Raw genomic sequence first — 14,508 nt, forward strand, 5'->3', positions numbered from 1 at the left:
GGCAGGCTGTGTTACCGGGAGTGGGGAGAGGGGGAGGGAATGTGAGAATGTACGGGACTAAAAGCGGACAGACTGTGTTACCGGGGGAGGGGACAGTGCGAGAATGTACGGGACTGAAAGCGGGCAGACTGTGTTACCGGGGGAGGGAGCAGTGTGAGAATGTACGGGACTGAAAGCGGGTAGGCTGTGTTACCGGGAGTGGGGAGAGGGGGAGGGAATGTGAGAATGTGCGGGACTGAAAGCGGACAGACTGTGTTACCGGGGGAGGGGGCAGTGCGAGAATGTACGGGACTGAAAGCGGGCAGGCTGTGTTACCGGGGGTGGGGAGACGTGGAGGAAATGTGAACGTGTACGGAACTGAAAGCGGGCAGGCTGTGTTACCAGGGGTGGGGAGAGGGGGAGGGAATGTGAACGTGTACGGGACTGAAAGCGGGCAGGCTGTGTTACCGGGGGTGGGGAGAGGTGGAGGGAATGTGAGAATGTACGGGACTGAAAGCGGGCAGGCTGTGTTACCGGGGGTGGGGAGAGGGGGAGGGAATGTGAGAGTGTACGGGACTGAAAGCGGGCAGGCTGTGTTACCAGGGGTAAACCAACACCACATTATTTCCTCTTCCAGCCCCACCCAGCCTATCCTCTCGCCAAGCACAATAAGATGACAAACTGTCCCCATTAACTTTCACTGCTGTTCTTTCACTCCGCTCATCAATATATTTATTATTATTCTTGACAGAAAATCACTGAGCTCGTGGAGAAGGGAAAACGGGCGGACAGTTCCAAACTTCTCCTGAAGATGGTGATGGGCAAAGGCGCTGGGGCCCGAAGGGTGATGTGGGAATCCTTTGTGAATATGCGCCATGGAGTACCAAAGCTGGACAAAATACTGAAAGAAGTACAGGAACACGGTACTGTAAAATCACACACTGAATTCAACCTCACATCTAAATTATAAATTTTAATAACGTTCTGCAGAGTTTTGCTCTGATGGAAACTAATTTATTTAAACAGGTTTCTTTCGATTTGATGACATGAAAGCCACAGACTGTTTCTCCGAAGTTCCAAGTCAGCTGAAAGGTAGGTGACGGGGTGAAAATTTCAGACAGATTTTTATTTCGTTGCTGAATATCAGAAGCTTTAACTTTGACTATTGCTTTAGCGATTTCTTGAATTTAGGGATGAAAAGTTCAACAAATATGCAAACATAATTGAATTCATTTTCACTTGTGTGATACTGAGATGTGATATTAAAATGTGTCGGATGTGCTTACAATTTACACCGGGTTTGAGATTATCTGTAAATATGCAGATGTTGTCATTGCCCCAGCAGTATATTCAGCTGTTCCTGTGACTGGCCTTTGCAGCCAGTGAGCGTCACTGACCGGGATAAACTTTAAACTCCATTGGTCAGTTGGTCTAATGCAGTGATTAATCAACAGACACAATGAATGTATTGCGGCTTCACTGGATGATTCACCTAGATGATGTACCAATGAGCGTAGTACTTCACCATCGGCCCAGCTATTCCATCGCGTACTGCCGGTTTTCCGGCCGCTTATCGGCCTCCTGCGGCCAATATGGCGGGCAGGAATTGTACGCACATTTCCAGCCTGAAGAGCGCCGCCTGTAATATTGGATCGGGTTTCACTGTGGTGTCGGGCGCCCATGGCAGCATGATGTAAGAGTGAATGTTATTTAAATTAGCTTCGTGCGGGACCCTTTCCCGCTTTGGGTATACCGCAACGTCTCACTCCAGGTGATGGATCGCCCAGCAACACTGGGCACAACCCGTGAGGAAGGAACCTTCACCAGCGCTACTGAAAGGGATCATGGGGAATTTACAGTTTCGTAACTGGCTTGTAGTTTCTGGTAGCTGGTTAACCTCTGGGCCTTCCTTGTTGTGTTTTATCATTCTGCAAAGTTTGCTTTGTCTAAAGAGAGCAAACACAATTCAATGTTACTGATCTTGCACTGTTGCTGGCTGCCGTTTGGACAGCTTAGCTGTAGTCAGGTGTGGTGTCATGGGACAGCTTTTGGGACTGGAGGAGGAGAGGGAGCAGCGAGGAATACAGCAGTGGTGTCATGGGACAGCCTTTGGGACTGGAGGAGGAGAGGGAGCAGCATGCAATACAGCAGACAACAGAAGCAGCTGACACAAGAGGGATCGGGGGAGGCACTCCGCAGAAGGCTATGCCCACAGCGTGTATTTAGGCAGCATTTCCCCAACATTACGGAAACATGTACATGTACATGATGGAGAAATGAGTGGAAAGTTATGCAGATAGGGTGAGATAGTATGGTGGGAGGAGGCTCATGTGCAAACACTGGTACAGAAGGTTTCGGTTGAAATGCTTGTTTCTGTGAGGTGTTTGAACATGTGGTTATCATGGAGGAATAGCTGTTCTGCAGCATGTAAGCCGTCAGATTTGGAGTGAGTGATCTGTGGGGAATATAGTGAAGTATGGTGCAGTGATTGTAAGGGGTGAAGAGAAGTGGGTAGGGAGTGTTATGAGTGTAGTGAGGCTGGAGATGATGCAGAGACTATGATAACTAAATTGACAATTCCAATGAGGGCGTTATGGAACTGCAGTCATGTCCTGGGAACTAAGCTTCCAACACTGCTAAAATTATGAGGCAGGTATATAAAATTATAAAGGACCTCAATAGACTGGATAGGTGGGACCTATTTCCCTTAACAGAGAGGTCAACAACCATGTGGCGTTGACTTAAGGTAATTGGTAGAATGATTATACGAAGTTGATAGGAACATAAGAAATAGGAGCCATACGGCCCCTCGAGCCTTCTCCGCCATTTAATAAGATCATGACTGAGCTGATCATGGACTCAGCTCCACTTCCCTGCCTGCTCCCCATAACACTTTACTGCCTATCGCTCAAAAATCTGTCTATCTCCACTTTAAATATATCGAATGACCCAGCCTCCACAGCTCTCTGTGGCAGAGAATTCCACAGATTTACAACCTTCTGAGAGAAGAAGTTTCCACTCATTTCAGTTCTAAATAGGTGGCCCCTTAAACTGAGACTATAGCCCCTAGTTTTAGTTTCCCCTATGAGTGAAAATATCCGCTCTGCATCCACCTTGTTGAGCCCCCTCATTATCTTATTTGTTTCAATAAGATCACCTCTCATTCTTTTGAACTTCAATACATATAGGCCCAAGCTACTCAACCTTCCTTTATAAGTCAACCCTTCATCTCCGGAATCAACCTAGTGAACCTTCTCTGAACAGCCCCCAATGCAAGGATATCCTTCATTAAATATGGAGACCAAAACTGCATGCAATACTCCAGGTGTGGCCTCACCAACACCCTGTACAGTTGTAGTAGGACTTCTCTGATCTTATACTCTCCCCCTTGTAATAAAGGCCAACATTCCATTTGCCATCTGTACTGTAAATTTGTCTGATTCTATAATTGCTGACTTGCTCATCCACCTCTTCCCACTGTCGATGGAGTTGATGACAGGAGGGTTTCTTGCCACTAGGGGGCGGAGCATGTCCGCCGCCTCTACCAGGGCCTCGAGCGCAAGGTTTTTGAATCTACCGACACGATCGTTAGCTCCAGCAGCCATTAACCAATTCACAATTGTCTCCTTGTAGCATGTACCCGCAGAGAACCTTTACAACATGCATTTTATCTTTAAGTGGCCTCCGGGAGGCCCGATATCTAACACCTAGCCCCACCTAAAGAAAACACAGGCACTTAGCCAGTGAATAGCAGGGGTAGCCCTAACTGCACCACTGGCTCAGTACAATCCGCACAGTTAATAACTGCTGCCTGAGTCTACGGTAAGAGACATGTTCAGTGCACAGTCTCTTCACTGCGCGCCTGTTGTCAGGCACGATCAAATTGTAGGCCATGCAGGCTGTATCTGCAACACTACTCAAACACTGTTCGCACTTTCTGAAACAGAATTACTGCTTTGAAATCCTCCTTGATCCAAACAAGCCATTCTCTGTAACAGTGAGGATATCACCTGCTCAGTTTGTCAACAGAAACATATCTAACTGTCCCATTTATACTGTTTAAAACGACCTTCCCTGATAACTTGATCCCCGATTCTATTGTCCTTTGAGTGAAATAATTGAACCTAGTTGTATATGACTCCTTCTCTCCTATGGCATTTATGTTAGTACCCGATTCCTTCTCAGTGAAACTGGTTCCTGCAGGAATGTTGTTCATTGCATTAAAAATCGGAATTACTTCTATTTCAGGACTCTGAAGTCTCTTCAGCAAAAGGAAACTAACCCAATTTCCTCGATCTCTCCTCAACTTAACTTCCTGGGGTTTGGGCGGAAAGTGGACTTGAGGCCAAGATCAGATCAGCCATGATATTATAATGGCGCAACAGGCTCAAGGGGCCAAATGACCTATCCCTACTGCTATTTCTTATGTTCTTAATCATCTTTCTTAAACCCATTCCATTCCTATTCATCCAATCATACCAAAATGTCAAATCTACTGCACTGGCTTCTCTACTCGCTCCTGCTCTGGTATTCCCCAAGGATCTATACATTGCCGCCTCCTTTCTCGCACCTACCTGCTGCCCCTTGGCGACATGATCCGAAAACATAATGTCAGGTTGTAGTGACTAGAACACAAGCTCTGCCTCACCACCATCTATCTCAGCCTTTCCACTGTCACGGGGATTTGAAACGCAGCTTATCCGACATCCAGCAGTGGTTGAGCAAAGATCCCCTCCTATCTAGTGCGCAGACCAAAGTCATTATTATTGCTTGCGGTCACAAACTCCGTTCCCAGCCATCATCTCCATCCCTCTCCCTGGCAAACGTTTGAGTCTGAACCAGATTGTTTTCAACCAATGCATACGGTTAGATCCTCAGATGGTCTTTCGTTCCTATATCCTCTCTATCAACAATACCACCTACTTCCACCTCGGTAACACCGTCTGCCCCCTGCCTCAGCCCATCTAGTGATAAAATCCTCATCTACCCAGCCTCAATTAGTCTAACACTCTATGGCTCGCCAACCACCAAATTCCATCCTCTATAAATTTCACCTTAACCAAAACTCTGCTGTGCCTATTGGAACTCACATCAAGCCCCGTTCACCCATCACCCTTTTGCTGCACCGAGTCCTTACTCGCATCAACTCCAGTTCACCCATCACCCTCTGTGCTGCGCCCTGTCCTAACTCGCATCAAGCCCCCATCACCCATCACACCCTGTGCAGTACCGTGTCCCAACTCGCCTCAAGCCCCATCCTCCCATCGCCCCCTGTGCTGCACATATCGAAGCTCGCACAAAGCCCCATTCACAGATCATGCATGCACGCGCGGACCTACTTTGGCTCCCGGTCCAGCAAAGTCTTGATTTTGAAATTATCATTCCTTATTTTCAAATTGCTCCATGACTTCGCCCCTTCCTATTTCTGTAACTACCTCCAGCCTGTAAAATACATCCTATCTCTGTAACCTCCTCCAGCTCTACAACCCTCACTATCTATGTAAATTCCTCCATCCCTACATCCCTCCCTACCTCTGTAACCTCCTCCAGTCCCTACATCCCTCACTATCTCTGTAGCCTCCATCAGTTCTTACAACCCTCCATATCGCTGTAACCTCCTTTCAATCTCTCTTTATTTTGATTTGGTGTTTTATGTTTTTCTGATTACGTTCCTGTTAAGACACTTGGAACGTTTTTACTACAGCAAAGAGTGAAATCAATTCAAGTTGTTGTTATTGATCCATTTCAAAGTTCACAATGACAGGAGCATTCTCCCTGTGACATACTGAATGGAGTTGCATAGAATTCCCTGAGAGCCCTTCCAGGGCCTGATCAAACGATTGGGGAACAGCAGTACACTGTTAGCCTGACCCTCTCTCAGTGTTGCCCAATTCCCTATTTGCTATTTGTACGAAACTTCATCCCTGCTGGGTGTGTGGAGACGGGATTCGATCATTGATCCATTATAACCACTGCAGCCATATAACCAGCATGACATGTGGATTTGTAATGAGTTATCTGCAGTGCATTGTGGGCAGATATTATTCACCATCAGAGGAAACATTTGACCCTCACACAACTCGCCATGTGAAGTAAATATTAATGGAGATATGAAACTTCGCTCTGAAGATTCTCATTAAGTGTTGGTTTTGCTTCTGTAACTGTCCTCGATGAACATTTCGAAATAGATCGTGTTATACTTTACTGAAAAGCCGAATAGTATATCGGAGCTTTCTTTCTCAATATAACTAACATTGAAACGACGTCCTGTCCGTTCGATTTGAAGATGTTCAACAGAAACACAAGGAAACACTCCGAGCACAAACTGAAACACTGAGAGTGAACACTATCCTAATAAAGGAGAAAGTTAAAGTTTTCCAACTGGTTGATCGATTCGCTGAGCTAACGGTCATTTCTACTGTTCAAGATCGGGCACTTGTAGAACATGAACTGCTGGCAAGAGGCCGAGATCATGAAGGGTGGAGAGAGAAACATCTCCGGAAAGAACTAGAAAAAATACGAACTGATATATTGTTCCAGATCACCTTTTACCAGAACACATCCAATTCTGGGAGTTCAGCAGCAGTGAGCGGAGTCGCGGGGATTGGAAAAACAACAATGGTACAAAAGATTGTTCATAACTGGGCTACGGGGAAAATATACCCACATTTCCAATTTGTTTTCAGTTTTAAATTCCGGGATTTGAATGCTATTAACGATAGAATAAACCTGAGGAATCTGATACTGGATAAATATCCTTCCTTTGGGAATATTCTGAGAGAGCTTTGGAAGAACCCAGAGGGATTGCTCTTTATATTCGATGGATTGGATAAATTCAAGGACACAATCGATTTTGCTGATAATCGTCGAAATACAGAACCTCAGCACCGGTGCACAGATCCCGAAAACTGGTGTGAAGTGTCTGATATCGTGTACAGTTTAATCCAGCACAAGCTGCTCACAGGATGTTCAGTACTGGTGACCAGCCGCCCCACTGCATTACATTTATTGGAAAAGGCTGAGATCAGAGTCTGGGCTGAAATCCTGGGATTTGTTGGTGAAGAATGGAAGGAATATTTCAACAAGTGTTTTGAAGATCAGACGGTGGCAGCAGCTGTTATCAAACACGTGGAGGAGAATGGGATCCTGTACACCATGTGCTACAACCCTTCCTACTGCTGGATCCTCGGTCTGTCACTGGGCCCCTTCTTTACACAGGCAAACAGGAAACAGCAGCGGGTTCCCAAGACTATCACCCAACTTTTTTCATACTATATTTATAACATTCTGAAAAACCATGGCCGAAAGATTGAAAGCCCCAGAGATGTGTTACTGAAGCTCGGTGAGATGGCCTTCACAGGAGTCTCCATGAAGAAGATTGTGTTTAGAAATGAAGATTTGATCAAGTACAATCTGCAACCTTGCCAGTTCCTGTCTGGGTTCATGATGGAAGTTTTGAAGAAGGTTGATTCTGCCCAGAGCGTGGTGTACACATTCCCGCACCTCACCATCCAAGAGTTTGTAGCGGCACTCGCACAATTCCTGACTCCAGATCCCGGGGACATCCTGAAATTCCTCCGTGAAGCCCACAGCAAGCAAGATGGGCGATTTGAGCTATTTCTCCATTTCGCTGCTGGTCTCTCCTCCCCGCGGGCAGCTCGGCCCCTGGAGGAGTTTCTGGGTAAATTTCTTCATCAGACCACCTGCCGAGTGATTGACTGGATGAAGGAGAATGTTGAAGAACAGATTGTAAACACAGAGAGTGAAACTGGTAAAAGGAACCTCCTGAACACATTGCACTATCTGTTTGAGTCTCAGAATAATGGACTGGCTCGGACTACATTGGGATCGGTGGAAACAATTACATTTAGTGGATTGGCACTGACCCCGATTGACTGTGCAGTTCTGTCTCATATCATTGGACTCTGCGATACAATAAAACATCTCAATCTACAAATCTGCTCCATTCAGTGTGAAGGACTCCAGCGGCTGGCACCCGCACTGCACAAATATCAAATGTTGAGGTAACTGTTTATTTGTCGCTAACTGTTGGGTGAATTGTAGGACAGTCACGGATTGCGTTGTTGGTCTGTAATTAAGGGAAACAAGCAGTTCAGTTAAACGAGAGAGAAGCAGATTCAACACACAAATGATCAGTAAGAGGATCGGTTAGTAATTCCTTAAGGACTGGAGAATCTGGAACGGATACTTGTGAACTAGTAGGGATTTTACAATCAGCAAATACAGAAGTGAGTCAGAAACTTTAGCTACAATAAATCATGTGTAATAAGGCTGGACAGCACAATGTAAACATAAAAGATAATCCAGCAGTTAAGATTAAATTAATTTGAAATGTTTTCTAATTCACTCATTTCCAATGGAAACAGGACACAACCCCAGTTTCAATCACTAACCGTTAGATATTTACTCCAACACCGTGCAGGGTGTGTCTTATCGAGGCGGAAGTTTCCTGGATTGGCAATATTGGGGAATCGGGAATTCTTTCAGCTGTGAATGTTTACAATTATTCACAGGCCTGAAAATTAAGGCAAGAATAAATTTCAGGATCTTAAACATGCCGGTAAAAAGTTTTCAATCTAACGTATTGTGGGGTGTTAGCCCGAGAGTACAGACACACAGCGGGCAGCGGTGGGGTCTCGCACACAGCGGGCGGCTCCTGGATAAACTGGGGGCAGTGAAGCCTGGAATTCCCCACAATCTGCCCCCTGTGTGAGAGGCTCCGCTCGGGGAGGGAACTTCCGAAACTTCCCCCAAAACTGTCGGGCCAGTTACACCTGGAATAAATGTTACATAGAAACATAGAAAATAGGTGCAGGAGTAGGCCATTCGGCCCTTCGAGCCTGCACCGCCATTCAATGAGTTCATGGCTGAACATGCAACTTCAGTACCCCATTCCTGCTTTCTCGCCATACCCCTTGATCCCCCTAGTAGTAAGGAGTACATCTACGTCCTTTTTGAATACTTTGAGCCAGTTTAATGAGGAATACATTGAGAGACCCCCCTCGCCTATAAACTAGGAGTGGGGACATTTAAACCGTGTAACGGCAGAGAATAAACGCCCCTTACAAAAAGTCCTGTGGACGGATTTTACCGCAGCAGTTTGTGCTGTTTCACTATATAAGCCCGCAACTCCCCACACCTGCACCTCCCCCCCTCCCCCCACCGCGAGATAATATACAGGTTAATATAATGCACAGAGTGTAAATACAGGGAATCGCCACTTCATCATGTAATTCTGGGAAAATCGCCTTATTCCCACAAAATCCGGGATTTAAGGAGCAGCAGAACTGAGACAATTTTCGGGAAACATGACGGGTCCAGTCACTGAGCTCTCGGCAGGTAGTTCTGACCATCATGGAATGGGACCAGACTGAGGGATATTTAAAGGCTTCACACAGGCAGCACTTTATTTAATAAACTCATTTACTGACAGTCCCTGAATAGATGGGATTTGGGACAGAGTGAGATGCATTGTAAGTGACAAGGAAAACCAGCTATTAATTTCTTGACGTACTTTCAGTGATTGCTGTAATATCCGAGAGAAAAGAATATATCAGATCCGTGGTTTGGTTCAGTTTGTTTCTCTATCTCTCTCTCCCTCTCTCTCTGTGTTTCGACTGGGGAGAAATAACCTGGGGGATTCAGGAGGGAAACTACTGTCTGCGGCTCTGAGGAACCAGGACTGTAAAATACAGGAATTGTGGCAAGTACCAGCCTGTGTGAGATTGTGTTTATAGTAACTGGTTGTCTGACACTGTATATTATTATTAGTATCAATAATAGTGCTATTAATAAACACTGAACATTATTAGTATCAGTAATAGTGTTATTAATATACACTGAAAATTATTATTAGTATCAGTAATAGTGTTATTCAAAAAACACAGCATTATTAGTATCAGTGACAGTGTATGGAGGCACAGCAAGTGATCAGGAAGGCCAGTGGTATCTCGGTCTTTATTGCGAAGGGGTTGGAGTATAAAAGCAGGGACGTCTTGCTACAGCTGTATAAGGTATTGGTGAGGCCACACCTGCAATACTGCGTGCAGTTTTGATTTCCATATTTACGAACGGATATACTTGGTTTGGAAGCAATTCAGAGAAGGTTCACTCGGTTGATTCCGGGGATGAGCGGGTTGACTTATGAGGGAAGGTTGAGTAGGTTGGGCCTCTACTCACTGGAATTCAGAAGAATGAGAGGTGATCTTATCGAAACGTATAAGATTATGAGGGGGCTCCACAAGGTGGATGCAGAGAGGATGTTTCCTCTGATGAGGGAGACTATAACTAGAGGGCACGATCTTAGAATAAGGGGTCGCCCATTTAAAACAGAGTTGAGGAGAAATGTATTCTCTGAGGGTTGTTAATCTGTGGAATTAGCTGCCTCAGAGAGCTGTGGAAGCTGGGACATTGAATAAAATTAAGACAGAAATAGAGAGGTTCTTAAATGATAAGGGGATATCAGGTTATGGGGAGCGAGCGGGGACATGGAGCTGATTCCAAGATCAGATCAGCCATGGTCTTATTGAATGGTGGAGCAGACTCGAGAGGCCGTATGGCTTACTCCTGTTCCTATTTCTTCTGTTCTTATGTTCTTAAACACTGGGGATTTACTCTGATTCCTGTTATTTCTCTCTGTCATCCACAGGCTGCGTGCTGTCGGTCTCACAGATTCTTGTGCCGAGGATCTCGCCTCCGCTCTCAATACAAACCGCTCACTGACGGTTCTGAAATTGAGTAGTAATAAACTGGGAGATTCAGGAGTGAAATTGCTGTCTGCGGCTCTGAGGAACCCGGACTGTAAAATACAGGAACTGCAGTAAGTACCAGACTGTGTGAGATTGTGTTTATAATAACTGGATGTCTGACACTGTACATTATTATTAGTATCAGTGGCAGTGTTAATAAACAACACTGAACATTATTATTAGTATCAGTAATAGTGTTAATAATAAACACTGTACATTATTATTAGTATCAGTAATCGTGTTATTAAAAAAACACTGGTAATTTACTCTGATTCCTGTTATTTATCTCTCTGATCCCAGGCTGTTTGATGTCGGTCTCACAGATTCTTGTACCGAGGATGTCGTCTCCGCTCTCAGTACAAACCGCTCATTGACGGTTCTGAACCTGGGATCAAACTCCTTCACAGACCGATCTGTCCCCGCTCTCTGCCGCCTCATACTGACCTGCAGGTGTCTGGAGCAGATCCGGTGAGTGTTTGTGTTAATGTTAAATGTACTAAATAAAATATAAATGTGATTCAGTCACTCTTATGGGTGATATGTATCTGTAATTATTATTGAAATATTAACCCCAGTCTCCCTGTTTTTGCACTGTTGTTCAATCTGTTTATTTCCTTTTTAATCTTTAATTTATTTCAGGCTCCGGAAGAATCAGTTCAGTTCAGATGGAAGGAGATACATGTGGGAATCCAGACCCAGACTGAGTGTGTTAGTTTGAACATTACAATTGGTGACCATCACTGCTCTCATTCTGTGACCATTTGGGCCGATTCTCTGTCCCTCCCCTTTAATCACCTGTGCTCCGGGTTTAAATCCTAACGGCCCCTTTAAGGGTTTCCCGCTCAAGCTGAGGGCGCATCATAGAAACATAGAAATTTACAGTGTAGAAGGAGGGCATTTCATCCCATCGTGCCTACGCCGCCCAACAAAGAGCTGCATGGCCCTCGGTCAGCAGCCCTGAAGATTAAATATAAACCTATAAACAATGAACAATGGCGGAAAGGTAAGGAGCACCCAGCCCAACCAGTCTGACCCGCACAACTGCGACATCCCTTACACTGAAACATTCCACACTCCACCCCAACCTGAGCCATGTGATCTCCTAGGAGATACAAAAAACACTTAAAGCTCAGGCCAATTGGGAAAAGGAATGTGGGAATATTCCTCTCCGACCCATCCACGTTTTCTAAACTAGTCCAGGTAATCATCCTGGTCGTATTCGATTATCTGCGGTACTTACAATCGAATGGCGCAGGCCAACAAGGGGTTATCCAGTCTAATCCCAATTACCAGCTCTAGGTTCGTAACCCTGTTAGTTACGGCACTTTAAGTGCCCATCCAACTAGCCTTTAAATGTGGTGAGGGTTTCTGCATCCATCACACTTGCAGGCAATGAGTTCCAGACCCCTACAACACTCTTCATGAAGATGCCCCCCCCCCTCAAATCGCCTCTGAACCTTCCACCAAACACTTTAAAACTATGCCCCCTCGTAATTGACCCCTCCACCAATGGAAATAGGCCCTTGCGATCCACTGTGTCCAGGCGTCTCAAAATGTTTTACACGTCAATGAGATCGCCTCTCAACCTCCTCTGTTCCAATGAGAACAAAGCCAGCTTATACAATCTGTCCTCATAGCTAAGATTCTCCATTCCAGGCAGCATCAAAGTAAATCTCCTCTGCACCCACTCTAGTGCAATCGCAACCTTCCTATAATGCGCTGACCAGAACTGCATGCAATTCTCCAGCTGTACTAACTACAATATTATACAATTTAAGCATAACCTCCCTGCTCTTGTATTCTATGCCTCGCCCAATAAAGGAAAGCATTCCGTATGCTTTCTTAACCACTTTATCCACCTGGCCTGCTACTTTCAGGTATCTGTGGATAAGCACTCCAAGATCCCTTTGCTCATCTATATTATTAAATAGCCTATCGCTTAATGTGTATACCCTTTCGTTAATAGCCCTCCCATTACCTCACACTTCTCTGAATTAAATTCCATTTGCCTCTGATCTGCGTACTTAACCAATAGATGGATATCCGCCTGCAGTCCATGACTTTCCTTTTGATTATCAACCACACAGCCGGTTTTAGTGTCATCTGCAAACTTCCAAATACTACTCCCAATATTCAAATCTAAATAATGGATATATAAAACAAAAACCAAGGGACCCGGAATTGAGCACTGCGGAACCCCACTCGAAACATCCTTCCAGTCAAAAAACATCCTTCAACCATTACACTTTGCACCCTACCTCTAAGCCAATTTTGGATCCAACTAGCTACTTTGCCCTGGATCCCTTGGGTTTTAACATTCGTGACCAGTCTGCCATGTGGGATCTTATCAAAAGCTTTGCTAAGATGCATATACACTACATCGTACACACTACCCTCATCGACCCTCTTGGTTACCTCCTCAAAAAAATCAATCAGGTTAGTCAAACACGACCTTCCCTTAACAAATCCGTGCTGACTGTCCCTAATTAATCCTTGCCAGTCCAAATGTAAATTTATCCTGTCTTTCAGGAATTTTTCCAACACTTTGCCCACCACTGAGGTCGGCTGACAGGCCTGTAATTACTCAGCCTCCCCTTACTCCATTCATAAACAAGCGTACCAAATTAGCAGTCCTCCAGTCCTCTGGCACTATGCTGAAATCCAAAGAGGATTGGAAAATGATGGTGAAGTCCTCTGCTATTTCCTCTTTTACTGCGATCAACAGCCTGGGATGCATTTCACCCGGGCCTGGGGATATTCTACTTGCATAGCTACAAAACCACTTAATACCTCCTCTCTCATTAAGTTTATTTCATCCTGAATTTCACACTCCTCCTCGATAGCAGTGTCTGCATTGCCCTTTCCCTTGTGAGAACAATCACAAAGTATTCATTAAGAACCATATCAACATCTTCCACCTCTACACAAAGATGGTCATGGTCTCTAATAGGCCCTACTCTTTCTTTAGTTTCCCTCTTGCTCTTAATATATTTATCGAACATCTTTCGGTTTTTCTTAATTTTACTTGTCAAGAATGTTTCCTGCTCTCTCTTAGCATTTCTAATATCCTTTTTCTAATTTTATCTCTTAACATTCTATATTTCGCCAAAGATTCTATAGTATTTAGGCGTTGGTATATGGCATAAGCGTCCCTTTTTTTTATCCCTAGACACCCCGCGGGCTTTGGAATTGTTATCCCCACCCTTTTTCTTTAAGGGCACATGTTTTACTGACCCTTCCAGATCTCCTCCTTGAATGCCTCTCACTGTTCGACACTGATTTACCCACAAGTAACTGTTTCCAGTCCACTGTGGTCAAATCACTCCTCAACTTAGCAAAGTAAGCTTTTCCCCAATTTGGGATTTTTAATGCAGGCCTATCCTTGTCCTTATCCACAATTAACTTGAATCTGAATGAATTATGGTCACTGGCATCCAAGTGCTCTCCCACTAATCGCCCTTCATACTGCCCAGCTTCATTCCCCAAAACGAAATCCAAAAACCTCCCCCTCTCACGTTGGGCTTGTTATAAATGGACTAAAAAAGTTCTCTTGAAAGCATTTCAAGAATTCCACACCCTCTATACCCTTCACACTATATTTGTCCCAATCAATATTAGAATAGTTAAAATTATCTACTATTACTACCCTATAGTTTTCGGATTTCACATCAATTTGCCTACTTATTTGCTCCTCTCTCTCGCTCCTAATGTTTGGGGGTCTATAATACAAGCCCAGCAGTGGATCGCCCCTTTTTTATTT

General features: G+C 44.8%; 1 protein-coding gene across 1 annotated transcript; it reads left to right on the forward strand.

The window, feature by feature from the left end:
- Positions 1–739: 739 nt before the first annotated feature.
- Positions 740–8,073, forward strand: LOC139272788 (NACHT, LRR and PYD domains-containing protein 3-like). The gene is made up of 3 exons (XM_070888900.1): positions 740–902; positions 1,006–1,071; positions 6,266–8,073. The coding sequence occupies exons 1-3, from the start codon at positions 791–793 to the stop codon at positions 8,005–8,007; spliced, it is 1,920 nt and encodes a 639-aa protein (XP_070745001.1). The 5' UTR covers positions 740–790; the 3' UTR covers positions 8,008–8,073.
- The last annotated feature ends 6,435 nt before the right edge of the window (positions 8,074–14,508 follow it).

The sequence above is a fragment of the Pristiophorus japonicus genome, chromosome 9 (assembly GCF_044704955.1).
Source record: "Pristiophorus japonicus isolate sPriJap1 chromosome 9, sPriJap1.hap1, whole genome shotgun sequence".
NCBI classification, from domain to species: Eukaryota; Metazoa; Chordata; class Chondrichthyes; family Pristiophoridae; genus Pristiophorus; species Pristiophorus japonicus.